Source organism: Colossoma macropomum, unplaced genomic scaffold (genome assembly GCF_904425465.1).
Source record: "Colossoma macropomum unplaced genomic scaffold, Colossoma_macropomum, whole genome shotgun sequence".
Lineage (NCBI taxonomy): Eukaryota > Metazoa > Chordata > Actinopteri > Characiformes > Serrasalmidae > Colossoma > Colossoma macropomum.
Window position 1 is genome coordinate 6,827,013 of NW_023494788.1, and position 21,056 is coordinate 6,848,068.

General features: G+C 39.1%; 1 protein-coding gene across 1 annotated transcript; it reads left to right on the forward strand.

Moving 5' to 3' along the window:
• Positions 1-2,765: 2,765 nt before the first annotated feature.
• On the forward strand, positions 2,766-20,560 carry uba2 (ubiquitin-like modifier activating enzyme 2). The gene is made up of 17 exons (XM_036568171.1): positions 2,766-2,961; positions 5,028-5,111; positions 7,115-7,185; positions 7,525-7,589; positions 7,698-7,798; positions 8,872-8,993; positions 10,099-10,166; positions 10,592-10,713; positions 12,461-12,560; positions 13,251-13,402; positions 15,179-15,272; positions 16,283-16,395; positions 16,795-16,950; positions 17,295-17,391; positions 18,504-18,609; positions 18,684-18,817; positions 19,113-20,560. The coding sequence occupies exons 1-17, from the start codon at positions 2,821-2,823 to the stop codon at positions 19,307-19,309; spliced, it is 1,923 nt and encodes a 640-aa protein (XP_036424064.1). The 5' UTR covers positions 2,766-2,820; the 3' UTR covers positions 19,310-20,560.
• Positions 20,561-21,056: the final 496 nt, after the last annotated feature.

Here is a 21,056-nt window from a genome sequence, read left to right on the forward strand (position 1 = left end):
AAAACAGAAATATCCAGCTATCAGTAGACGTATTTATCAGGATTATTCGGCTAAGAGATGTTAAAACTGTGTTAATGAATAGATTTAATATAGACAAATGATTCCTGAAGAATCTGGAGGTGTTTATGGTTACCGTTCATTCCTGAAGCTGAAAACAGGATAACTAAACTGTGGCCACACTCACAGTTAAATATAAAATTAAATATAAAAATATAAAATTAAAATAAACATTTTAATCTCTTTAGTCTCTAACCCCTCCACTCAGCCTGCAACTGATTTATTTGATTCTAGTTAATTTTTTATATGATTCTGATATGTTTTAGTTATTGTGTTATATTTTTCATTATTTTGTTCATTTTATTATTAACGTATATTTTATTTTATCCCTATTTGATTTGCCATTTACTGTGTTATTTAACTTTTTAAATGTTATCAGTTTATTCTGATTTGACTTTTTTTTACTTTTGAATTGTACTATTATTATTATTACTATTGTTGTTCTTAATTTTTTGCTTCTCTATGTTTTTAACAAAGCATTTGATATGTTTTTGCAATCTATATTTTTCACAAATGCTATTTCTTTAAATTCTTAATTTCTGTGTATTGTACATTGTGAATGTATAAGAAATGAGAGTCACCCTCGGTGAACTTCAAGTTTAAGTAATGGTTGATTGATTTTTTTTCAGAGATTCCTATATAAGTTATTATTATTATTATTATTATTATTATTGTTGTTGTTGTTGTTGTTGTTACTGGTATTATTATTGTTATTATTATTATTATTCATTTTTTATATTGTACACAGTAACCTAAAGGCGTTGGGGGCGGAGCATTCTGAGATGTTCCTTGAGCGCCGCCTGTTGGTTACCTTAAGCAAAACTGCAGTGATCCGATTCTTTAGAATCGGGTTCTTAAGATCGTTTCAATGGGATCGAACTCTCGAAGCAAGGATTCAATGAATCGGTGAGTTGGACGTGAGACGTTCTCCAACAGCTATTTGTCTTTCTCCTTCATTGGCGTAACAGGAGCTGTTACTGCACAGAGTTATTAGAGCAAAAGACAGAAGTCATTAAGTTTAAAAACTGGGTGCAGTGGTCAGCACTGTCACCTCACAGCAAAAAGGACCTGTGTTTGATTCCCTGGCCGGGCAACCAGGGTCCTTTCAGTGGGGAGTTTGCATGTTGTCTGAGTGGGAGTGCAAAGGCAAGTCAGGTAGATACTAAATTGCCCCTAGGTGAGGTGTGTATGTCTGTGTGTCTGCCCTGTGATAGACCGGCGACCTGTCTAAGGTGTTTCTTGCCATCCGCCTAGTGAGTGCTGAGATAGGCTCCAGCACCCCCTGTGACCCAGGAGGCTAAATGGCCTAGATGATGTGAGAGTGTATAATACAAGCTTAGACAATACACATATACCATTGTTTATCATACCAGGCACCATTCATTGAAGATTCTGACATCCACCAGTATTTTCTTATTTGGGTTTTATTCATAGGTAAGAACACACTCAAGCACAAAGTGAGAACAGTTCTGTGGCTTAAGACCTTTTCTTAGGACCTTTCTCAAGAACACATTTAAGAAAAACGTAGGAAGATATTGATGAATGAAGCCCAATGATCTGAATGTTTTACATTTAGCTCTGAAAGATTATACTTTGATTTTAGACTCTTCAGCCTATCACAATGATGTAAACATTGAGTAGATGCTACAAAAATGTTTCATTTAACTTTAACTTTCAATGGAAAGATTTGCCTGTTTTTTTTAGATATAAAATAGATTTTGTAGCTATAATGAAAATGTGCATATTTGTTTCAATTGAAATTTAAATTTCATTTTAAATGTAACGTTACCCTGTTGGGGAAATATCATTTACACAAAGGAAAATATGGTAAATATAAACCGTGTCTGTGTTTTCATAGCTGAATTTAAACTTATTTAATGAGTTTCTTAAATGTCTTAGCAATAAAAAGCTATTTCTATTATTTTTCTACTAAGTTTGATGGTTTAAGTATGATGGTGGAATGAAATGTGCTGTCAGCGTATTCTGTTTACTTACTTATATCTCTAATTTATCTTTCATATGGATGTCCTTTGTTATCATTTTGTCAAAATTTTTACTTATTATCTCAAAATAATGAATTCTTTTCATGAAATTCTGCCATAGTATCTCAGTTACTTATTTTCTACAAGTTGTGACCTCTTGGAAACAATGACGTTTTCTCAAAATTTTGACTTAGTATCTCAAAATAATGTCTTATTTTCTAAAATTATTGTAACTTAATATCTGTAAACAATAATTTTAGAAAATAAGACATTATTATGTTTTCTCCAATTTTTTAAAAAATAATTACTTATTTTCTCGGAACTTTGACCTAATATTTTGAACAAAAACTTATTTTCTTAAAATACTGGACTCTAAATAATGACGTACACTCTTAAAATGTAATAACTCTTTATTTTGACCCAGCACCAGAATTTTGACTTAATAGGCCAACTCAATATCTAGAGTGAAAATAACACATTTTGAGAAAATAAGCCATTATTGTTGACATTCTAACTAAAAACCTCGATGAAATAATAATTGTGACATAAGAATCAAACTAACGCTGCTGCCACATTCAGAAAAGGAGAGAAATATGTGATTTGATTCTCCTCTGCTTGGCCTCAGCTTCTGAATCGGTTCGAGTGATTCACTAAAAAGAACCGGTTCAAAGGCTCGACTCGTCGGTGACTCGTTCCTCGCTAACAGCAGCGGCGGGCTCTGTGTGTGTGTGCGCGGATCTACCGGCCGAAACCTGCGTGTCCAACCGCTTCAAACTGAACCATGGTGCAGCTAGTAGGGCCTCTCCGGAAAGAGCTCGCTGACTCGGTGTCGTCCTGCAGGGTGCTGGTGGTCGGGGCTGGGGGAATCGGCTGCGAGCTGCTGAAAAATCTCGTCCTGACCGGCTTCAAAAACATTGAAGTGGTGAGAAAGAGGAAAGCGGGGTCCTCCTCTGCCTCTTTGTGCTCAGGGCCTCATTCAATTAGTCCTGTTTTAGCGCTGAGCACACGTCTGCCTCACTCTTCAGCAGCCTTTTTAGCAAGTACTGTTCATAAAAAGCGCGCTGCGTACCAAACTGGTAGTGTTTTTAATTTATTTAAGGTCGTATTGTGTTGAATGTGCTGCTCTCAGTTCTGGCGCCATGCTTTGTGTTGAATTAACCAGGCTAAGCTAAGCTAAGACTTTAGTGTTGAGCTAACTAGGTTAGCTAAGTAGCTTCCTTAAACTACTGTGAAGGTGGAAATATCACGTAAAATAAAGATTTTTATTCGGTTAACCTTATTTGGCGAGGGGAAGAAAGTTAGGCTTCTAAAATCTCTGTTCAGAGAGAATAGCCGCGTTATCGTTAGCAAGCAGCGGTAACGTTAAAGGGCAACTCCAACGCTTTTTCAAAATTTCCGCGTAATTAAATGGTTAAGATGTAAACAGAGTTCATTCAGAGCGGTTTGGTGTGAAACGCTTCGTTCTAGAGAAACGTACCGAGTCAGAACTGTTCACAGTGGTGGTGATAGGAACCAGACGTCCACCTCTAAAAGCTCCCTCACAGAAAGTTATTACAGGAAATGGTTATGAATATGCTACACTCTTAACATGAAGGTTCCTCGAGGGTTCTGTAGTAAAGACAGTGGTTCTGTATAGAATCATGAACACTCAAAGAACCATTTGCATGCTTAAAGGGGTCTTTGCGTCAAAAATGGTCCTTCAGATTGATGGAGAGTGTGTTGAATATGATTCAATATAGAACCTTTTTAAAAAAGAGTTCTTCTGTTATGGTATCAAGCTCATAACAATAGAAGAACCCTTTTTATATACAACATATTCTACATCAGTCTGAAGAACCATTTAACACTTTAAACATCTTTTTAAGTGTGCTTGATGCCTGAGACATTGTTTTACATTAGTTTTGGTCTAAAATGTATTTTAGTCCGTTCATGGTGGAGCGACACATGCAGGGTCCTGTAAGTCACAATAGTCCCCCAAGAAAACTTATTGTTTTCATATTTTCCACTATTTTACCATCATCAGTATTAAGTTATATATCCGAAGACGTGTAGGTTCTCTGGTGGTTCTGGATAGTAAATAAAGTGGCTATATTTGTGCTGTAGACATCATCTCTGGTTCCTGTCACCACCACTGTAAAGAAAATCTGTGTCAGTTTGTTTCTCTATAAAGGAATTACTTCACTTAAAGCCGCTTGCATGATTTTGTTTAGATCTTAACCACTGAATTATGGAGAAATAAAAAAAAAAAATCAGTGGAATTCCCCTTTAAATGGGAACTACGCCTAAACATAGAAGGAGTTCAGCTTTTCTGTAGTAATTTAAAGAATATTTAGTCAAAGCAGTGTTTGTTCTGTTGTTTACGCGCATTGTGTAGGGCTCAAAAAGGGAACCCATCCTCCTCTGGGCCATATAGGATGCATGCAGTTAGAATACAGGAGTTTGCAGTAGGACAAGTACAGAGACAATCAGATCATAACGAAGAATTACACTGATGTTTCAGACTTTCAGCATAGTTGTTTCAGGATGTAATCAAAGCCTTTCAGAGTGGTTTGTTTCAGATTTCTTTACAGTGGTGGTGATGGGAACCAGGGCTCACAATGTCTGCACCAGTGATCCTACACAAGTGTTATATGTAATGTTGATGATAGTAAAATAGTGATAAACTTGGGAAAGTACTTTTTTGGCACCGTTTTGTCTCAGACATCAGGCGGCAAATTCATAACTATTTCATGTGAAGTGACTTTTAAAGGTATTAAACTCCTCAGATGTTTGGTCCCTATCAGCACCACTGCTGTTACAGTTCTGGCTCTGTAAGTTTCCACAGAATGGAGCATTGCACATCAGACCACTCCTAAAGGCCTTTATTTACATTTGAACCTTTTAATTATGCAGAATTATAGAAAAATACAATGCAAGCCAGTGACCAACTTCTTTGCTAGCACAAAGTGTAAATGTCTGTGTTTCTCTGTTTTTCGTTTGCCGTTATAGATTGACCTGGACACAATTGATGTCAGCAACCTCAACAGGCAGTTCCTCTTTCAGAAGAAGCATGTGGGCAAGTCCAAAGCACAAGTACGTCTCCTTTTAACTAGGGATGCATCGATACCAATACTGATATCGGGAATCGGACCAATACCACACTCATTTACTCATACTCATAAAAATTAATCTTCACCAACGTTTTGATACCTGCTGATACCGTGTGTTGTAAGCCGGGTGTACAGGGCCGCGCTAAAGAACAGAAGACTCAGGCAGGCAGTGACGGAGGGTCTGCTCACACAGAGAAGAGTTACTGACTCCATGGAGGTTGGATACAAAGTCACTGGTCACTTTCCGCCTTGGCAGATTCCCACCAGGAATGCACTGTGATTTTAGTCCGTTTTTAAACACACAACCACAACCGCATCCCCAATACGGGTGGAGACACACAGGCTGCCAAAGTGTAAGCGGGAAAGTCGACATTTGCTTCCAAAGTCCATCTGTGCCGTCTTCGACTGAGTAGAATAGCAGGGTAAAAAAGTAAATTTTATTTAATTTTTTGAAGCTGTTTTTGGGATATATGCTGTAGAGAGACTATTGTCCTACCATGTACATCACCACCTGCTTTAGCTTCAGTGCACAGTGTTAACACCGCTGCTTAGCCACTCAGGGCGCAGTGTGTTATTTCGCATGAAACTGCTTTATTTGAAGTTGTTCATGAATAGAGCGTTTCGCACAGCTGGACTGAGTGTTTTCGTACAGGGCGAGTATATAAATCGTAGGCTTTATCCGTACACAACAGTCTGTTCAAACTTACAGTAGTCACGTTTACATGCAGCCTGATAATCCGTTAATAATCTGACTAATGGCTCAATCGGAATAGAATACGTCCACGGAAACACCTGAGTCGGAATAGACTAGTCCTATTGAGGCCATTTGGAATACAATTTCTATCCAATCGAATGAGGTGGGTAAACCTATAAATAATCTGTTAAATAGAAGAATAATATCTGTGAAATCGCCTGTATCTGATCACATTCCCTATCAGAGATTTTAAGTACATTCTGTGTGTTCGTGTCATAACGGAAGTTTATAGCGTCCAGCATGGCGGAGCAGAAACTGGTCTGCAGAGGAGACGAAGTTTATGCTCTGATCTTTAAAAGACGGCGGTGGGACGGACGTCCAGCTTATGCGTCTCAGAACACGACGTCTTCCTCTCGGCCTTCTTTAAGTACATGTGAAGGACATTTTCCTGAGTCTGACATCATTTTAAAGTCATTTTACAGTAAAACACAAGCGCGGCAGCTGAAAACTCGGGTAACATACTGCTGCTCGTCTCACTCTGGCTGCACTCTCAGGATGCTTGTTGTCATGGTAACATCTACACTAAGCCGTTCTCTACACATGCACATCATTTTGGATTGGATTACCTGTAGTGTTCGTGTAAATGGGAGATTTCCCATCAGAGTGTTGTGTAGAGTCAGCATATAAACGCCTCAGTCTTAATCTATAATCGGAATGTATTCAATCGAATTGCCAAAAATCTTTGTGTATAAACACAGCCAATGTGAGTCACCGAAGAGCAAGACATCAAAAATCACACAGTGTACGTCTGGCTTTACAGGACATTCAGCTACAGCACAACTAGCTAAACAAAAGACTGCAGAGGTAAAACTCCACAAGTGAGCTCCACAGATTAGCCTCGGATGTGATTTTCCTGTCACTGTGCTGCAGAGACTTGTTGAGAAACAGATGAGGATCATAAAACTATGAAACATACTTTACTTACAGCTTACTTACAAAAGCACTTTTCTGATGTGGAACAAAAAACTTTTCTCCACTGCAGCGCTGCTCAAACCAAGGGCACAAATATAGCATAGCCAGCTAATGCACTTTTTTTTAAACCAGCTAGATTTGAACTGTCAATTCATTATGTTTTGGTGTCAGAGAGTACGAAAAACGTACTTGTTCTGAAAAAAATGGTATCGATGCATCTCTACCTTTGACTACAGACATGTTTTTCTTAGTGGTTTTATATAAATGCACGTTTCTACTGTAGAGAAAAAGCATGAATGCTTGTTATTATTTCCTTTCAGGTTGCCAAAGAAAGTGTCCTGCGCTTCTGTCCTTCTGCTAATATCACAGCATACCACGATAGCATAATGAAGTGAGTATAAGGGCTTACAGCTGTCCACTGGGCAGCATCAGTGGTCTCTCTTGAAAGACGTCCAGGAGAATTTTGTGGGAGTTTTTCCCAAAATTGTAATGATATAAAATGTACTGTCCTCTTAAATAATAAATTGTATTGTGATGATAATAATGTCAGTGCTTTGCAGAGAAAGATGAGACAATATTGCAGACTTATTGTTTACATCAAAAAGTAAAATTATTGAAACAGCACATTTACAAATTATAGATGGAAAAAGTCAAATATGTTAAAAAAGGTGATATTTGTTTACTTTGTTATGGGTATTGGGTTTAATGCATTCTATTGTGTCCCTCATAGCCCAGACTACAATGTGGAATTCTTCAGGAATTTCCAGCTGGTCATGAACGCCCTGGATAACAGAGGTTTGTGTCTTTGCTGGTTTCAGCACCGTACTGCACGCTTTGACTGGGATCAGTTATTGTCTCTTCATTACCTGAAACATATCACTGCTTTTTTTTAATTTCCTGTAGCGGCCAGGAATCACGTGAATAGGATGTGTTTGGCAGCAGATATTCCTCTAATCGAGAGCGGTACGGCAGGCTACCTCGGTCAGGTCACGGTCATCAAGAAGGTGAGACTCAGTGCTGCTTTTCATTTTCAAGTTTCACATTGAGTGCGTTTAAATGCATTCAGTGATCCAATAACTGCAAAAAAAAACAAAAAAAAAACACATTTTGTCAGTAATCCGATCAACGCATTTACATGCACTTGGGTAATTAGATAATGGGAACACTGAGTCTACATGAGTCAGGCAGTAATCGGATTTCTGCTTTGCATCGAGCCAATAAACTCGCAGAAGACGACGTGGCATAAACATAATGTAAAACTCAAACTTCATACAGTGGCTTTTTTAAAAAAAAACATTGCGGCACTTTAGCAGAAAATATTGTTGTTGGTTTCAGCGTCGCTCCAAAAGTGTTTTACTGCGTCTCGTGGCGACGCTGCTCGCTTATTTCCGCTACCGCCGTCTGTTTTCGCACATGCTCAGACTGAGAAATCCAAAAGAAATCAGAGTAAGAATTTACATGCACTGAGAAATCTGATTACTGAGCTAAAATCCAGCCTCTTTATCGGATTTCTTAGTCAGATTTCTAGACCTTACTGCGATCTAAGAAATCGGAGTGTGCTGTTTACATGGCCATTTGAATAATCAGATAACTGCAGAAATGTGCTTTGTTAAACACACAAGTATAAATTAATTTATAATAAACGGACGAGAAGAAATTATCCAAAATTACTTGTTTTATTATGACAATGACAATATACTGTGTGTTAGTCTGTCAGTAATTAGTAATAATTATGAGTTGGTTTGTTGGTTAATAACAACTTGGTAAAACATGCAGGTCAGTTGACATTTGGTACTTTTTAACAAGAAATAGTGAACATAATTTGTTTTAGCTGATATGAAATATATTATCATTGCTGTTGAATTGTATTTAGCTTAGTTAACTTTATAATGTTTGATTAAGGAACATGTACGTATGCGTTAATTGTAAATGAGAAAAGATGCTTTGCCTCAGAAATAGCTAGATAACTGTTCGGCTCCTTTTTTGCCAAATATGAAATTAGCCAGTTACGCTGTCAAAATTGTAAAACCAGAATTAATATTAATAATTGAACACACTTTTTTTCCTCCACCTCCAGGGTGCGACAGAGTGCTACGAGTGCCAACCCAAACCCACACAGAAGACATTTCCTGGATGCACCATCCGCAATACTCCCTCTGAACCCATCCACTGCATCGTGTGGGCTAAATACCTCTTCAAGTAGGTTTTTAGGTGTTAATGCCTTTTCTGCATGGTGCATGTTGTTGGCGTGTAAAGAGACCTTAGTTAGACAAATGAAATTGCCAGATATATATTAGTTTGTTAAAATCCTAAACAGTGTTATTTTATTATTATGTTAATAGGTTATCTGCAGATGTACATTGCAAAGAATTTTGTATTGATATCCAAAGTAAGATGGGAAGAATGATTACCTACTTTTGCATGAGAACTTTCTATTTTGTTTTAAAGTAGCATTCATGCAGGGGGTTAAAAGATAAGTAGGTTGTAGAAATAAGCTTTATGTAGATGTTTGAAGTGAAGTGCCCTCAGGATTCATTTGAAAGTGCAAAACAGTGACTGTGTTTGTTTACTGAAAGCCAACATGTCCAACTTTACATGCAAAGATTTTTGCCAATCCGATTGATTACATTCTGATTATAGATTAAGACTGAGGTGTTTATTCTCACTCTACTCAACAATCTGATGGAAACTCTCTGTTTTCATGCTCACTACAAGTAATCAGATCCAAAATGACGCACATACATAGAGAACTACTTAGTGTAAATGTTACCGTGACAACCAGAATCACGTGAGGTCCAGTCAGAGTGAGACGAGTTTTCAGTTGGCACTCTTGTTTTCAATTGCTTTAAAGTTATGGCAGAAAAATGTACTTCACGTGTGTTAAGGAAGCGGCAAGAGGAAGACGTCGTGTTCTGAGACACATAAGCTGGACGTCCGTCCCACCGCCGTCTTTTAAAGATCAGAGCATAAACTTCGTCTCCTCTGCAGACCAGTTTCTGCTCCGCCATGTTGAATGATATAAACTTTCACTATGACTTTCCGATAGGGAATGTAATCAGATACAGGCGTTTACACGGATATTATTTTTCTATTTAATGGATTATTTACAGGATTACCCACCTCGTTCAGTCGGAAAGGAATTGTATTTGAAATGGCTTCAATCAGACTATTCTATTCCAATTGAGGTGTTTACACGGACGTGTTTTATTCCGATTGAGCTATCAGTCGGATAATTAATGGATTATTAGGCTGCTTGAAAACATGGCTAATAAGTGATTAACTTTGTTTAATGCTGTTTTATCAGTCAGCTGTTCGGAGAGGAGGATGCAGATCAGGAAGTGTCCCCGGACACGGCTGATCCCGAGGCTGCATGTAAGTGACCAGTCTGTCTCTTCCAGTATCACCTGCTGCTGACCGCACGTGTGTTTATTCATTTATTTTTTTAAATAAATATTTCTTTCCATCTTTGTTGTTCTTACTGTACTGGTAGATAAAGAGCTATGAGCTCAGATACTGCTAGAATCAGAAAGTCATTACTGACACCTAAAGAAAAAGGAACAGAGTTAAACACAGAGCAGTGCAATACAATACAATACATAAGTGCAGTACAATACATTACAATCAATACTTAATTCAGTGCTCAATCATGTATCTCTTTGGTAATCTCTTAAACTAATCCAGTTTTAATAGAGCTTTACTTAATCTTCGATTTTCATCAGGTTAGAAACGTTAAGTAAAAGACTGACCTGGCGATTTTACTTACTCGTATTTTTCTTTTCTTTTATGCTGTGTTTTAGGGAACCCTGCAGAAACAGCAGCGCGAGCTACAGCCTCGGATCAGGATGGAGATATCAAACGGGTTTCTACCAAAGAATGGGCTCGCTCCACGGGCTACGACCCCGTCAAACTCTTCAACAAGGTGAGAACAGAATGGTCCAGAATGTTACATTCACAGTTAGAGATGGGAGTATTTGTCCGATACTACATCGGTATCTGGCTCGATATTGACGTCACTTCGCTCATTGGATGTCAGAAGAACAGGGCTCATCCACTTACTGATCCAGATTCCAGTCTGCAGCTTGCGCTGGACCATGCACCCACCATAGCATAACAGACGACCTTAAACACAACAAACCAACAACAATAATGATAATATTAGTTAAGTAGAGAAGAGCTCTTGTATTGGAATCTGTATCGGTATCGGCAGTTGTGTATTGGGATCGGAACTGAAAAAAACACGGATTGGCCCATCTTATGAGGGTCTTGCATGATAGTCTTTATGAAGCCATCAATATACTACAACCAAATTTTTCATCATTTCAAAAAAGTAGTGTACAGATGGTGCCTGTGTGCTCGCAGGGACTCTTCTTTCTGCTTCTGTTTTGTTGTATTCTGCATATCGAGCGTGATGTTGTGTGTTCAGGTAGTATCAAACATGTAGTGGAGAAGTTCTTGAGAGTCGTATGCCCTCTTGGTACTTGTCATGAACAGAGATTATAAATTGCTTGTCTAATGTCCTTCATAGAAACAGTGACAGTTCCATGTGGCCATCATTTTCACTATTGATCTGCTTCTGCTTAAACTGTTTGAATGCATCTGTACTGAAAATCACAGAAGAGTCAGAGAAAGAAACAGCTTTAAATTACTGTTCCTCGTTTCTATTATTACTTGTTCTGAGACTTTCCTCTGTCTGCCATTGATCCGAATCACATGGTTGCTTGCATCACTTAACAGAGGAGCGGATTTTGACACATGTAGTTCATAGTGGGTTGGGACTAGACTTCATATATAACTGCATGTTCAGTGGTGGTTCGTTTTCATTTTGCTACTAGGCTTTGTTCACACAGCAGGAAAAAGTGGTCCAAATCCGATCTTTTTCTTCAGATGTGTGTTTTGTGTGTCAGTGTGAACAGATGAACTGAATCTCTCATTTTCAATTCTGACTTAAGACGCCTTCATATGTGGTACTGAAATCCGATACGTATCCGATCTGTGGCAACGCGACTCAGTCTGAACAGCCAGATCGGAATTCATGCGACTTTTACGTCAATCCGACTTGACAGTCGTCATCATTTCGCGCTGCCGAGACTCATAAACATTTAGGCTGATGTTTCTGTACCAAAAATAAGAAGAGACTCATCAAAACGCTCTGTGTTTGAAGAGGTTTCGAACGAAACGACTGAACATGGCCGGAGGAGACCGAGGCTGCAGCGTCAGAGAACAGTTTAAAGAATCTGAGGACACGAACCAAAGAAGTGGTCGTGGCTGAATAACGCACCCTTTTTAAGGCGAACTCAAACACATTCTGGGTGATGAGCTCAGCTGTCAGTCATTGGAACTTCATAATCGCTCCTGTGATGCTGGCGAAGACGAAACTGAAAGCTCTGGGAGCAACTGGCATTCGCTGGCCGTCATGATTGTTTGGACGAGCCACGTGAAGCATTGTTCTTTTGCGCATGCGGGTCGGTTTAGGAGCTGATCAGTTCAGACTGATGTTGCATACAGATCACAATTAAAAGATAATGTGAACAGCCAAGCAAAAAAATCGGATTTGGTGAGGAAATCAGATTTGGGCCACTTTTACCTGCTGTGTAAACGTGGCCTTAGTCAGCTGTTCAGAGAGGAGGATATTTGAACTTGCTTGACTTTTCTTTGTGTTACTGCAGCTGTTCAAAGATGACATCATGTATCTGCTGACTATGGACAAGCTGTGGAAGAAGAGGAAAGCTCCAGTGCCGCTGGACTGGGCTGAAGTGCAGCAGCTCGGTGAGGTTTCTTTCACTTCTGCAAAAGTATTTTAGGCACATTACAGCAAGTGAGACGGTCCTGAGAGCTGTTTTGCTGTGACAGCATTGGAGAATGTAATCAAGAAGTAATTTGCTGTCCAGGGATGTTCTTTGTGTCCTCATAACTGTAGAGCACTGTCCACTAATTTTGACCCTGAAGTACATCTTTTTATTGGGGAAAGTATTTTCAAAGGAAAAGAAATTACAAAATTCACATTGTTTGAAATGACTGTGTCGGTACCTCAATTATTACAACAATTATGACTATATAACTGCTTTGCTATAACGTTGTAATCCTATTTCGCTGCTTCACTTTAAATGATACACACACACACACACATTTTTTATATATATATATATATATATATATATATTATAATCTGCTCTTTCTTATCCATGCATTTTATAACAATAAACATTTAGAAGTTAATATCGTCAGTTTTCAAAAAATGAACCCATGTAACTTTAAAGTACATCTGAACTGAATTTCATTGTTTTCTGCTCCTCCTTGCACACCTAATTGAATTCGGCAGCTGTTTACCAACCATTCATGAGATTATGCTTGTGTTGGAGCGAGAAAGCACTAATAATGTGCAGTGAAGTTGGAGAAAATAACTACACAGGATTAGAAAACCTAAATTAATTTAACTGTGCTTTTATGTGTGATTAGTAAGCTCTCAGGACGAGGTGTGCGGGACAGGGCTGAAGGATCAGCAGGTGCTCAGTCTAGGTGGATACTCCCAGCTGTTCCAGCACAGCGTGGAGACGCTCCGTTCCCAGCTGGATGATAAAGGAGATGGAGCACAACTGGTGTGGGATAAGGTGAGAAACAGACATGTAGATAATGTGATACACAGGAATCCACCTAATATTCATTAGGAAACCACAAGGTTTTACAAACACTCAGAAATGCACAGTGATGCTGTTCTACATGTGATTTTGATAGACGGAAAAAATGATAAGTAACTTTATTTAGCACCTTTCGTAAGTGGTGAGCAATAAGGCAAAGTAGTGCCACTTTTAAAAAGTGCCATAATAAAAAATAATACAGTAATTTATATTTAAAGTTTCACACACTGGCTGCACTTAATCTGGTTAAACAGGACTAATTCAGCTCTCATATTAAACATACAGTGAGAAAATGTTTTTTAATACTAAATGTTTTATTACTGATATCCACAGTATGCTCAGAAAGGATACTGACACTTTGTGATGTAATTTCACAACATAGATAAATAGTCGTATTGTGTAACCCTTACCTTTCACACATAAACGTTCAGCTGAAAGTGCTTCACAGCGTAGTTAAATGTCATGAGTAAATGTGTTGTACTGTGAAAATTGCATACGATAAGAATGGCAGGTTTGTTTAACAAGTAAAAAGGTTAAAGGAAAAAAGTTAGAAAGAAAGAATTAAAATGAAATGTAACAAATTTACTTTCAAAATAAAAAAATAGAATACAATATGAAATAATGACAAATTAACAGATCAAAATATTAAACTAGGTGATGTTTTTAGTTGTTAGTAATTTCACTTATTCGCAGAACAGAAAAGTATCATGGTTGAGTGATTATTCAGTTTTCAGTGTCTTTTTAAACCAGGGCTGCCCAAAGCCCGTCAAGATGTTTGATCTGGCCCACTGGTAAGTTACCCCAACACTATTTAATGAGACAATTTTTTTTTCCATATTGAAATTGAGTCAGGAGGTAAAAACATGCTGTCCTGTAAAGTCTGAAATAATTTAAAAGTCAGAGGTGTTGAGTCTGGACTTTCTCAGCCCACATCATCTGTCTTATTAACGTGTTAACGTCACACACAGGATCAAAAGATGATCCGGCTCATTTAGGTGTCAAATGCAAAATCAGCATCACACTGATAAAGATATGATGAATAGTAGATAATTCACTCACATCCTCAGAAGACGCTCCTTCACCAAGTTTAGACTGAGTTCTCTTTGAATTCTCTTTCAATCATCACCTTCATCTGCTCAGGGAAGGGGGGCAAAGCACAACTCACATTACATGATGTTCTTCCACACGCATACAATTACACTTTTTCACCAGAGAGGTCTCCAAATCCCCAAAACTTACATAGTTCAGCTATAAATGATAAATGATTGCATTCACAATTTTAAAATCACTATAGGAATCCTACCTTATCTATGTATGTATTTATTTGGTTGTCTTTTTGTCCCACGGCCCACCACAAACATTTTCACTTTTTTGACCCCCAAGACGGAGCATTTGGGCAGCTCTGCTCTGCTTTAGACAGTATTATTGTTCATATTTGAAACACATTCTGTAGTCTGTAGGCCTAATTTGCTTCCTTTAAAAATCCACATCTTACAGTGGGTTTTCCTGACAGTCGAACATGTTGAGCTTAGATGTCTTTGAAATAAAACTTTGCTCATTGTGCAAAAACCATCCGTTTCCTTTACATCTAAGTCTGAGTCAGGAACCTTAAACATGCAGGCAAAACCTGAGGCTAGGCTACATCAGTAGTGAACACAAACACACTTTCTCTCTCTAATGGTTATCTATTCATTACTCTTTTTCTCTCTTTGTTCTTTCCCTGCTTTCTCCTGCTTCCTCGGTTGCCAGGATGACCCTCCAGCCATGGACTTTGTGACCGCGGCCGCCAACCTGCGTATGCACATCTTCAGCATGAGCATGAAAAGCCGCTTTGACGTCAAATGTGAGTGCGTTCGGCGTGAAACGTGTTGTCTTTCTCTCTTTTGATAATATTTAACAGTGAGTTAATATTTACTTATTTTAAATGGTTCATTGGGCCAGCGGGTCATTTCGCAAAGGCAGCGTTTCTCAGGTAGCCAAATGTTGTTAAGACTGTCCAGTGGGAGATGAAATAAGGCGCATTCCTTATGGACAGTCTTACATTATCAAGATTCCTGAGAAATTCTGCATTGTGAAATGCACCCCTGAACACTGAGATTAGTTAAATGAGTTCCAGATAAGAGATTATGATGCCAGTGTTATGGTGAGAGTCCTCTTGATTGCAGTGTTGTAAACTAGGGTTTCTCAACAGCTGGGCCACGCACCACAAGTGGGCTGTGAAGCACTCTCTGGTGGTCCTCAGATCTATACTGTTTACTATACGGTAAACGATATTAACACAAGAACTGCATCAATGGCACACAAAGCAGCTTTGTCTATTTATTTTCTGTCTAGTTGATATTTTACTCTTTCAGTCGTGACTAGTATAAAAGAAAATCAAAACTCAAAAGGAGAAAATTCCTTAGAGCTGGTTTAAAACAACAATGTTGTTGTTACTGTTATATCTATCGTGTTAAATGAACTACATGAATTTCAGCACTTCTCCCTTTCATTACATTCTGAAAAATCCTAATTCAGTCTTGGTCTTGACTGGGTCTGGCCTCCTGGACGCCGGCCGATGATGTCTATGGAGACATTTGAGCTAAATCTGTAAACACACAATACATTTTTCTCGTTTCAGTTTTTCATTTTTTTAAAGATTAAGCTGTGGTTTCCGCGATTCGACCCAAATCGACGATTTCCTCTTTAAGCCGTGGTTTAGGTTTTATTTCTAAAGTTTTCTAAATATGTATTTTTTTTTAAGTTCTTTTAAAGATGGCTCTGTTACAACCCATTTTTTGTCCTTTATATTCACTTTTTGTTGCAGATGTGTGACTGTAGTTTTAATGTGTCTGTTTTGCTTCCTCTCACCAGCCATGGCGGGAAACATTATCCCAGCAATCGCCACCACTAACGCTGTCATTGCTGGACTCATCGTGCTGGAGGCACTGAAAATACTAAACTCTGACTTCCAGCAGTGCCGTACGGTAAGAAACACTTTACAGTCCTAATCAAAAGCCACTAGTGCTCATTGACCTGTGTTTATTATGGAGTCTTTTTTTATATAGCAGAACTACTCCCACTAAAATGCTTCAACTGCCTTACAAAAGGCATGTTTTCTAGTTTCTTTTTCTGACTATTTTCTGTTGTTACTAATTTATTTATTCATTCCTTCATTTAATTTTTTTATAGTGTTTAAAATCAAGAACTTTAACACTTCCTGCACTCCCTGCACAGTAATGCCTCTTCCTGCAGTGATGCCTCTATTTAAGAGGTAGAACAGGTGCATTAGGTATTAGGTACAACACAAAGCCGGGGGTCTTCAGGACTGGAACTAAGAGGGGCCATGTGAGTGATATCTTTTCTGTATGAAATTGTCCCCTCAGATCTTCTTGAACAAGCAGCCGAACCCCAGGAAAAAGCTGTTGGTTCCGTGCGCCCTGGACCGGCCTAATCCCAACTGCTACGTCTGCGCCAGCAAACCTGAAGTAACGGTCAAGCTCAACGTGCACAAAACCATCGTACAGGCTCTACAAGACAGAGTATGGATTAATATGAACTTATTTATTCCTTTAGTAAAACAGTAAATTTCCTGTTTTAATATTTGCTCCTGTTTTCTTTCCTAATCATTAATATTAAATCAGAATTTATGAATCTATTTTTTATTTTTTCTTAGACTTGTTTCATATTCTTCATTAATATGTATAAATTAAACATATTGGAGTTCCGTAGAGGTATTATAGCTTCAGCCCAGGTTTCATCCATATTTACAGGATTTCATTTCATCCTTCATTCCAGCCTCCTTAAATAACCAGTAAGCTTCTGATGTGAGATCAGAACTGTTCATGTTTTCTGTTAATATTGACACCCGTCTGTGTTTTGACAGATACTGAAGGAGAAGTTTGGCATGGTGGCTCCAGATGTGCAGATAGAAGACGGAAAGGGTACGATCCTCATCTCCTCAGAGGAAGGAGAGACGGAAGGTGAGGCTGCGGTTTACCACAACGTGCGTAAAGACTCGAGCCAGAATTAGGGTCAGATTAGACAGAACTAATGTCACGATACTTTGGAACTTTTCACAGTACATGATATTTATTTTTCCAGACATCTGATTAGTCAGATCAGACCAAGTAATGCTACATTTAAAAAACGGCACCAAAAGCTATGAATCCTGCTCCCGAGTGGCGCAACCGTTTTAAGCGTTGGGCCTATCATCAGGAGATTACGAGTTCGGTCTCTGGTGGTGCTACAGCCGTCCGTGACCAGGAATCCATGAGAGCACAATTGGCCTCGTTCTCTGGGTGGGTAGGATGGCCCCCCGTCTCCCCCCATCACTGGCATAACAGAATTGGTGGTTGGCACTTTCCTCGGAGCACGTTCGGCTGTCCAGTGACGTTGCGCAGTTCGAAAAGATGCAGTGGCGCTTCATAGGATTTGAAGGAATCCTGTGCTAGCCTTCGCTCTCCTAGCGCTGGCGGTATCATGTGACTGGGGGAGTCCTAACTGGTGGGTGGAATTGGAAATTACTAAATTGGGGAGAACATTGGGGAAATCCAAAAAAAACCCAGAAAACTATGAAACCAATACATTTTAGCCAGCATTTCACATACTGCACTGCACTGCACTGCACTGCACTAAATACAGTTCAGTTTGTAATTATGCTCTTTTTCTTATTGGATGTGCATTTGGAAAGTGTTTTTTTTTAAGTGCTGACGAAATCCAAATATGCTCAGAAAGGCAAATTGTGACATTTGTGGCATAATTTATCATGTCAGGGTCAGAACTAAATTCTGCCAATGTCTGGCTCATCCAGCTTATCCAGGATATCTGTACTAGTATTTTCTCCCTAGCTTTGCCAGCATCGTGTGATTGAGCACTGAGGAAGTACAAATACATCTGCTGTTGTTTGGTAGCGCCACATGTGCTGCTTGGTCTTGTCTGGACTGTCTTACGTTTTGGAGCTAAATTTTTCAGAAATGTTGGGCATCACTATTCCAGCAGTTGACCTTTTTCCCTGAAATACTAGCAGAGCTGTGAAGGGTAATTACATCTGTGAAACATCCCTGTTTATCAACCTTTTGATATCTCCTTGCAGCAAACAACAACAAGTTTTTGTCAGACTTTGGGATTCGGAACGGCAGCCGTCTACAAGCTGATGACTTTCTCCAGGATTACACGCTTCTGGTCAACGTGCTGCACTGGTAAGTGACACTGTCTTTTTCAAATTTCTGAGATTTTTCGAGGTACTGTACTTAGTAATTTTCATGTGTGTCAGTGAGGAGATGCCAAGGGATGTGGAGTTCGAGGTGGTCGGCGATGCCCCTGAAAAACCTCCAAGTGCCCCAGAGGAAGAGAAGAGCATCGCCAACGGCAACAAAGACGCCGCCCAGCCCTCTACCTCATCTAAAGGTAAGTCAGCCCAGTTTTGGATCTCAGTTGAGTTAGATTTCCTTTCAGTTTATATTCACAATAAACAGATTTATGACAAATTGAACAGTGAATTTGAACCAGTGATGCATTTTTGCCAAAGATGAGATTATAGCATGTTGGTGAGACTAATAAAGAAGTCCCTAGTTATGATAGAACTTTGGTTCATGCCGTTTATGGGATATTAGATCTAAATTCTTAGTAGCTATTGATATTCTGGTTGATCATTACCATGTTAGCATTGTGGTTGAACTAATTGTTTTTGTTCTCTGCTTAGCTGTGGTCGAAGATGATGACGTTCTCCTCGTTGACTCTGACGAAGAACCGTCCTCCAGCACCACAGACGTTTCCACGGAGGCCGGCAGCCTAAAACGAAAGCTCCACGACGCAGAAACGGGTGAAGCCGCGTCCAAGCGCAAACGCCTCGACCAGCAGACGGCTGACGACGACGATGACATCATCGCTCTCGACTAGCGTCCTCTAGCCTTCCCTCCTTCCAGAGGGGCTTCTGTTTTTGTCATACTGTTTCCATTACCAGTACCAACCATATGTAAATATATCTGTACAAAAACTGCTGAGAGCTGGATGGATGTGTCTTCTCGTTATTTTTCTTCTCCTGTTGTTTTGGTTTTTTTTTTTTTCTGAACAGAATAAGGAGATTTCGGGGGTGCGTTCAACACAGACTATGTTCAGAGGCTTTCTGAACTTTATTATTATTATTATTATTTTTTTTACAGCAGTGTACACGTTATGGATATCTTTATGGCCGAAAGAAATGCTTAATGTATTTCAGAGTGTTTTACCATCAATGTTAAAACGTTCCATATTTATTATTTTTTTGTAAACTTCCAGAAAACCGGAAAAGCAGATGCCGTTTCACAGAAAACAGCGTATTTGCTTCTCTATTCCATCCGTTCAGCAAGTTTCTCTTTAACAAAAAAAAAATGTTGTAACCGCATCTTTTTTTCTTAAATACATTTTGAAGGCAGTTATTTATTCCTCCATGTGCTGTGCTTTGTTCTCTAAAGCAGGATTCTCAAGCTTACTGTTTTCTTGGACTCGGCACACCTCGTTCAACTCGTTAGTGGTTTTCCATGTAGAATTTTATACATCAAATCTGAGAAGTCTGATCTAATGATGATGAGGCCTGCCAGGATTTGAATATGAAACCCCAGTGCTAAAACATCAGTGATCTATAAGCTCAGTTTTGTCCAGAAAGAGCAGCTGAATAAATAGATAACGACTCGGTGCATCTGAATTCCTGTATCCCACCCAAGAACAGACTGTTCTCTGGATGTGCCTCGACCTCCCATAGGGGCAATATTGCAGTTGCACATAGAGTTTATCGTACGTGCTCAAGACGTGTGGGACGCCTTATTGATGAATGAAAACACGCTGTTTTTCTGAACGTGGGCTAATGTTTACATTGGGGGAGGTCAAGAGTCCAAACTCAGCTTGTTAGTAGTGTAAGGGTTCATCCAAGTGCTCGTTTGGCTGATACCTGTTACCTAGTTGGCACGTCCACAGCCCATGATGTCAGATGTTTGTATTTTGATGACCTTCTCTGAGCCCCATGGTTTTGTGTCACTGTGGATGCTTGCAGGATGTATTTGAATATAGAAGGTTTTGGGGGCGGGGGGCACTTTTTCAACAGCTGTACTTGTATGTTTTGTTATAACACGTTTACAGACATTGTTATTAAAGGCCACACACCTCTGTTTATAATCCCTTTGATTTTTGCGTCCAGCAACAATTAACTTGCCTTTCGGCCTCAGTCGTTTTGGCCGGCCTCGGTTTCGGCCCTGTCTGTGCAGGTAGAGATGATGGTAGTCATCTATAATGTCCCTGCAGTGCTGTATTATTATGATTTATGATTTATAATGTATGGGTTATTGTAGACTATAGTAATTGAATATGCTGTGCATTTCTTATAGGAGTCCTGTATGTAGTTTTACTATAGTGCACTCTTAAAGATGGTTCTTCAAGGGTTCTGTTCAGAAGCATGAGTGCTTAAATGGTTCTTTGCATGATGAAGTGGTTCCTCAGAATGATGGAGAATATGTTGTGTATGGTTTATATAGAACATTTTTCAAAATGGTTCTGTATGGCACCAAAAGGGGTCAAGCTATTGTTACACTCTTAAAAACAACGGTTCTTCAAGGGTTCTTTAGTAAAGAAAAATGGTTCTATATAAAACCATGAACACTCAAGGGCTCAATTT